Source organism: Chamaea fasciata, unplaced genomic scaffold (assembly GCF_029207755.1).
Source record: "Chamaea fasciata isolate MVZ Bird 193981 ecotype frontalis unplaced genomic scaffold, bChaFas1.0.hap1 SCAF_29, whole genome shotgun sequence".
NCBI classification, from domain to species: domain Eukaryota; kingdom Metazoa; phylum Chordata; class Aves; order Passeriformes; family Sylviidae; genus Chamaea; species Chamaea fasciata.
This window is the reverse complement of record NW_027094114.1, coordinates 5,098,767-5,105,192: the sequence shown is the minus strand read 5'-3', so window position 1 is coordinate 5,105,192 and position 6,426 is coordinate 5,098,767. Positions and strand designations below refer to the sequence as shown.

Sequence of the window (6,426 nt, the reverse complement as noted above, 5' to 3'; positions counted from 1 at the left end):
CGCCTTGAAATAATCTGGGGGTAAGAGCTTCTTTTGGATCTTCTGTCCTGTCCCTTCGGAGATATTCCTCCAAAGCCTCTCCAGAGCTAGCCCCAGGGGGGGCTGCGGGGGGAATATTTTCAGAAAAATGCTGCTTTTATCTCTAAACTCTCTAAGTCTTTCCTGCCACACCCCGTATCACTTCAGAACAGGGGATTTATAAACCTTAAAATCCTTGAGAAAAGTAACATTCACAGTTAAATTTTATTTTGGTGCAATCAAGGCTTTGGTCTTGTAGGACTTGGCGATGGTCACTGGGAGTAGCCCAGCAAAGGAAAACTATGACCAATGGAAGGGTAAATCCTGCACAAGTTGAAGTCCTGAGAAGAAAGTACCTGCCTTGCAGATGTGCTGCAAGAAGCCTAAATAAGTAGCATCATCATCTCTTTATTTATGAAAGGTGAAACATTGACATCTAGCATAACACAGCCTGGACAAATTATGGAAAGTAAAATAACATTTTAAAGCAGCAAATCCATGTTCCAGAGAATTCCATGACACAGGAGTAAATCCATGACTTACTCTTAAATTCACTTTCTGGTTCAAACCAAACCCACCTGATCTCCCGTTTGAGTTCACCTGACACTAGCTAGAGCTTGGGAAATATTTCTTGCTCTGCTGATGCCTCCTTTGGTCCCAAGTCCCTTTCATTGCTGTTGTCCCTCCTCCCTGAGTAGCTCCCCAGGTGCTGCAGGTGCCAGTGCAGAGATTCCCCTGCAGCCCTGGAGAAGAGAGTGAGGCAGGTGTTGCCTCTGTGCCCCAAGTGCCTCCACCTGAGGGACTCACTGCATGGAAAACGACCTGGAGCAGTTTCTGAGGAACTCACACCCCCACTACCCATCTCCCCTAGGAGCTTTTGCATCACGTTTTCTCCTCCTACCTCTTTGAAGTGTGAGTGATGGAACAGCCTGGGGGGACACCTGGGGTCAGCCAAGGTCACCCACCCCAAACCTCCCCCACTTTTAGAATCCCAGGCTGGTTTTGGTGGGAAGGCCCTTCAAAGGTCATCTTGATCCATCACTTGCCACGGACAAGGACATCTTCCACTATCCCAGGTTGCTCCACGCCTGTCCAACCTGGCCTTGGACACTTTCAGGGATGGAGCAGCTGCAGCTTCTCTGGACAACCTGTGCCAGGGTCTCAGCACCCTCACAGGCAGGAATTTCTTTCTGGTATCCCATCTAACCCTGTCCTCTGGGAGGTGAAAACCCTCATCCTCCATCCTGTCCCCTGACAAAGACCCTCCCCAGCTCTCCTGAAGGCCCCTTTCTATATTATATTTTATTCTCTATTATATTTATAGCTACATACGTATCAGTCCAAAAAGTGGCTCAGGCAGTCCATGACTAGTTGTGGCTACCTGGGGTAGCTCCTTTTGGTAGCTCCTTTTGGGGGGTGTGGGGGAGTGCTGTGGATTTGGGCAGATTTTTGTGTTTAGATGGCCTCAGGAGGCTTTAGAGGGAGGTTTGGGAGGGTCCTGAGGGTTGGGGAGGGGGGGGGGCGGGGCTATGGAGCATTTTGAGGGGACTCTAAGGGTATTTGAGATCTAGAGGGGAGTCTGTAGGGGATGGAGGGGGAGTCTCTGGGGTTTTCGAAGGGCTATAGGAATGTATACTTCCAGTCCCCAAAGTCCTCCCCACCTCTTCTGTACCTGACAGGATTTGATCTCCACCTGTCAGGGAAGCACACCACACAGACTTCCCAATTCCCATGAAATTTTAGATGTGTGCAACATGCAGGAATGTTTTTCCTGCAGTTTCCCTGGCTCCAAGAGGGGACACGGGAGCCACACGAAGGGGGGGGGGGGGGGGGCTTGTCCACCCCCCACGTCGGCAATTGCAGCTTTGATTCAAATTTTAATTAAAGGCTGTTGCTTATACTGCGATAGGGTCAGGGTCTTTCTCTACATCGTCGTCATCACACCAATTCCCAGAAGACACTTGAGGGGCGCTTGGGGGGCAGTTAGGGGGTGCTCGCAGGATCACTAAAGGGTCTGGAGGGGCACTTAGGGGTCGGGAGGCAGTTGGAGACCACTTGGGGGTCCGAGGAGACACACGGGGCATTTTGAGGGCAAGGAGGGGATGGGAAAGGGGGGCGGGGAGGGGCGGACTTAAGGATCCTGAGGGGCACTTGAGTGTCAGGAGAGAGAAACTGGGGGGACTTATGGGGCCCCGGGGGGCACGCACGGTTTAGGGAAGCACTGGGGGAGCAGCTGGGACGGCACTCAGGGAACAGTCGCGGCTCCGAAAGGGCTCTCAGGGGCCGCGGGGCATGCCGGGAACCGCACTCCCGGCGCTGACGACGTTCTGCCGGACCCCGCGGTCTCCCGGGAGTTGTAGTCCAGCAGCGAGTAAACTGGCGCGGAACAAGCGGCCAATGGGCGGCGGGAGGCCTGAGGCACTTTTGGGGTTCAGGGGGACACCAGAACCACCCGGCGGCCGTGAAGGTGAAGAACACAGGTGAGCCCCGCCCCCACGGGTCTGGGGGTTCCCCACCCTGAAATGCTCAATAACCCCTCCAGGCGCCCCTATACACTTCCTAGTCCCCCCAGACACCCTCCCCCAACCCTGTCCTGGGTCCGCCAAAACATCCCACACACCCCCAGATCGTTAAAGACCCCCCAAAGCCCAAGCGTCCCCCAGTTCCCTTCCTGGACCCCCAACATCTTCCACAGGTCTCCCCCAACACCCCTAGAGTCCCCCCACCCCCAAAAATCCCCTAGACCTCTTCTGGACCCCCTATAGACACGCAGTGCCCCCCTCAACTACTCCCAATTCCCAGCACTCCCCGTACAACCCCCAAACGCCTTCTGCAGCCTCAGAGCCCCTCCAAACACCCCACACACCCTCATGTACCCCCTGGAGACACCCAGCACCCCACCAACGCCCTCTTTGGAGCCCTCAGAACCCCCCAAATGTTCTTGAGGACATATGGGGGGAGAAGGAACTGGGGGCAATCCCAAAGGTGGGGGAGGTAAGGGAGGGGATTTTGGAGGTCTCCATACCTCCCTGGTGCAATTTTGGGGTGTCACTGCTTTATTGGCCCCACCATGGGTTGAGGGTGCCCAGGTGGGCATTCCAGGAGGGTCTCAATGGCCCTAGGGTGGGGAAAGGGAGAGCAAAGGGGGGATTAGGGGCATTTGGGGGAGGTGCAGGGGCAGACCCCTGAAATCTGGGGGCAGGGGTGTCCTACCTAAGGCGCCCCCTTATGGCCTGGCGGTGGCATCGCAGCATCCAGAGGAGGGGGTCACGCAGAGGGGCTGGGGGTCCTGCATTTCACAGGGGGTGGCAGTTCCACGAGTGTTCCCCCAGCTCCACACAAGATTTCCTGAGCCAGAAGTGCCTCCCCAACCTACAAGTGCCCCCTCAGCCCCTCAAGGGACCCCTGATCCACAACTGGCCACCGTGGCCCATGAGGGCACCTCGAGCCCCAGCAGTGACCCCTCTGGCCCGCAAGGGTTCATCCAGCCCAACCAGTGACCCCTCTGACCCACAAATGCCCACTAGCCCTCAAGTGACCCCATGAACCTCAAGCACCCTCCTGCCGCAGGTGACCCCATGACCCTCAAGTGCCCCCCAGCCCTCAAGTGACTCCCTTGCTAAAAAGTGACCCCATGACCCCCAAGTGCCCCCCAGCCCTCAAGTGACCCCATGACCCCCAAGTGTCCCCCAGCCCTCAAGTGACCCCATGACCCTCAAGTGCCCCTGGCCCTCAAGTGACTCCCTTGCCCACAAGTGACCCCATGACCCCCAAGTGCCCCCAGCCCTCAAGTGACTCCCTTGCTAAAAAGTGACCCCATGACCCCCAAGTGCCCCCCAGCCCTCAAGTGACCCCATGACCCCCAAGTGTCCCCCAGCCCTCAAGTGACCCCTAGCCCTCAAGTGACTCCCTTGCCCACAAGTGACCCCATGACCCCCAAGTGCCCCCAGCCCTCAAGTGACTCCCTTGCTAAAAAGTGACCCCATGACCCCCAAGTGCCCCCCAGCCCTCAAGTGACCCCATGACCCCCAAGTGTCCCCCAGCCCTCAAGTGACCCCATGACCCTCAAGTGCCCCTGGCCCTCAAGTGACTCCCTTGCCCACAAGTGACCCCATGACCCCCAAGTGCCCCCCAGCCCTCAAGTGACCCCATGACCCCCAAGTGTCCCCCAGCCCTCAAGTGACCCCATGACCCTCAAGTGCCCCTGGCCCTCAAGTGACTCCCTTGCCCACAAGTGACCCCATGACCCCCAAGTGCCCCCCAGCCCTCAAGTGACCCCATGACCCTCAAGTGCCCCCAGCCCTCAAGTGACCCCATGACCCCCAAGTGCCCCCAGCCCTCAAGTGACCCCTAGCCCTCAAGTGACTCCTTTGCCCACAAGTGACCCCATGACCCCCAAGTGCCCCCAGCCCTCAAGTGACCCCATGACCCCCAAGTAGCCCCAGCCCTCAAGTGACCCCATGACCCCCAAGTAGCCCCAGCCCTCAAGTGACCCCATGACCCCCAAGTAGCCCCAGCCCTCAAGTGACTCTCTTGCCCACAAGTGACCCCATGGCCCACAAGGCCTCCTCCGGTGCCTCACCCAGTGGCTGCTGCAAGGGCGTCCCCTGTAGGCCATCACGAGCACTGCTCCTGATTGGTTGTGGGGCGTCAGGGGGGTCACGTGACCTCAAGCCCCGCCCTCCCTGGCCCAGGGGCACAGGAAGCGCCACCCTTGCCGGCCGCAGGGCACCCTGGGAGTCACATGCCTGCCAATCTAGGGCACACCGCAGAGATCCGAGGCCATCATGTGGCCCACAGAATGGCTCCTGCCGCAAAGGGACATGGGACTCTCGTTTCCCGCAGGGTGGCGCCCTCTGGTGCAGAGATGCACAGACACTGCTGCTGATTTCCCAGGCGGCCTCGTGGGAGTCACGTGACTGTGAGTGTAGTGCCCCCTGCAGGGTATACGGAGAGCTGCTCCTCATTGGCCAGAGGATCTCGTGGGTGTCATGTGACCTCCAACATCGCTCCTGCCTACAGGGTTCCTGGGAGGCAGCCTGGGGTGAGGACGTCCCCTGGTGCTTGCAGAAGTGTCTCGTGATTGGCCATGGAACCTCAGGGGGGTCACGTGACTCCAAGGGCACCACTCCATGCAAGGCCCCGGGGGGATCACGTGACCTCTCCCGTGGCACTCCCGGCAGGGCATCCTGGGGAGCAGCGGAGCCCAGCAGGGCCCTGCCCATCAGGGGCGTGTCCAGAGCTGGCTCCTCCCCTCGGCACCGCCTCAAGCGCCATTGGACGAGGGGGTCATCTAGGATGGAGGCGCAGGGGGCGGAGCCAAGCAGAAGCTTCGCCGTCTCTGGCCCGTGAAGGCGGGGCCTGAGCAGGGCCTGGCTGGGGGGAAGGAGAGTGTTGGGGGAGGGGCGAGGACCCCCGAAATGCTGACCCTGCCCTGCCCCCCCCTCGGGGCTGGTGGTCTCGGGAGGAATGTGAGGGGCTGCGGGACGCACTGATGGGCAGAATGGGGGATCCGGGGCATCACCTGGGATCGGCTGTTGGGGGTCCCCGAGGCGCTGTTGGGGAACACGGGGCAAGGGAGGGAACTGGGAGGCATTTAGGGGTCGGGGGTAGCATTTGGGCGCAAGGGGAGCACTTGGGGTCCGGGACAACACTCAGGGAATGGGGGAGCAGATTGGGGTCCCCCGGGGGCACTTGGGGATCCCGAGGGGCACTTGAGGCCGGGCTGCTCTCCCACCTCCTTTGCACCAGAAGCTCCGTTCGCTGCTCCAGGCTGAGCCTCTGCGGGGGGAATGCGGGGAGTCACGCGGGGTCCCCCCTGACCCCCCCAAATTCCGCTCTGGTATCCCCCAAGCCCTCCCCCAGCGGACCCCTCAGGCCTCACCCGCTCCATCGCCCACTCTCTCCTTCGGTTTCGCCCCGGCGCTCCGAGCTCGGGCGCTGATTGGTTAGGGGCGGGGACGGGCGGGCCCTGCGGCCAATGGGAGGCGGGGGCGGGGGAAGGCGGGAAGCGGCGGCGCCGAGCGCGGGGGGGGCGGGGCGGGTCCCTGGGAGGGCTCTGGGGACTCCCGGAGGGCTGCGGGGGCTCTGGCGGCGCCGAGAGAGTGCTGGGGGTGTATGTGGGGGTCCCTGGCGGGGACTGCGCGTCTGTGGGCGCCGAGAGATACCCAGGGAGTTTTGGGGGTCCCTGGGGTGGTTTTGAGGGTCCCGGAGAGGTTGTTCGGGACCCCCTGGTCGGGGTTTATGGTCGGGGGAGGTTGGTGTGCTTCTGGGCATCCTAGAGGACATTTGGCGGTCGAGGAGGGTCCCCGTGTGGTTTGGGAGTTCCTTGGGGTGGTTAAAGTGGCAGCTGGGTTCCCGCTGACAGAGACCCCCGATCTCCCCTGGAAACACCAAGCCCTCCCAGGG

The 6,426-nt window shown here is 60.4% G+C and overlaps 1 protein-coding gene across 4 annotated transcripts; it reads right to left on the bottom strand.

Moving 5' to 3' along the window:
• Nucleotides 1-1,882: 1,882 nt before the first annotated feature.
• On the bottom strand, nt 1,883-5,936 carry LOC136302528 (uncharacterized). Of its 4 annotated transcripts, none has more exons than XR_010724072.1 (6): nt 5,903-5,936; nt 5,756-5,799; nt 4,601-5,390; nt 3,232-3,307; nt 3,044-3,136; nt 1,883-2,439 (listed from the first exon to the last, which is right to left on the bottom strand). XR_010724072.1 is itself a non-coding variant. In XM_066206000.1 (6 exons), exons 1-5 carry the CDS (start codon nt 5,909-5,911, stop codon nt 3,067-3,069), a joined length of 993 nt encoding a protein of 330 aa, XP_066062097.1. In that variant the 5' UTR covers nt 5,912-5,932; the 3' UTR covers nt 1,883-2,439; nt 3,044-3,066. The 4 variants fall into 4 exon arrangements, 2 of the variants coding, with proteins under 2 accessions (XP_066062097.1, XP_066062096.1); XM_066206000.1 differs by having other exon boundaries at nt 4,601-5,394; nt 5,903-5,932; XR_010724073.1 differs by lacking the exon at nt 5,756-5,799 and having other exon boundaries at nt 4,601-5,394.
• Nucleotides 5,937-6,426: the final 490 nt, after the last annotated feature.

Coding starts and splice junctions, on each gene's coding strand:
- LOC136302528 (XM_066205999.1), bottom strand. Junction 5,395..5,755: donor GAGCTTCTGGTGCAAAGGAG/GTGGGAGAGCAG, acceptor CCTTCCCCCCAG/CCAGGCCCTGCTCAGGCCCC. Junction 2,440..4,600: donor GCCCTTGCAGCAGCCACTGG/GTGAGGCACCGG, acceptor GAACCCCAAAAG/TGCCTCAGGCCTCCCGCCGC.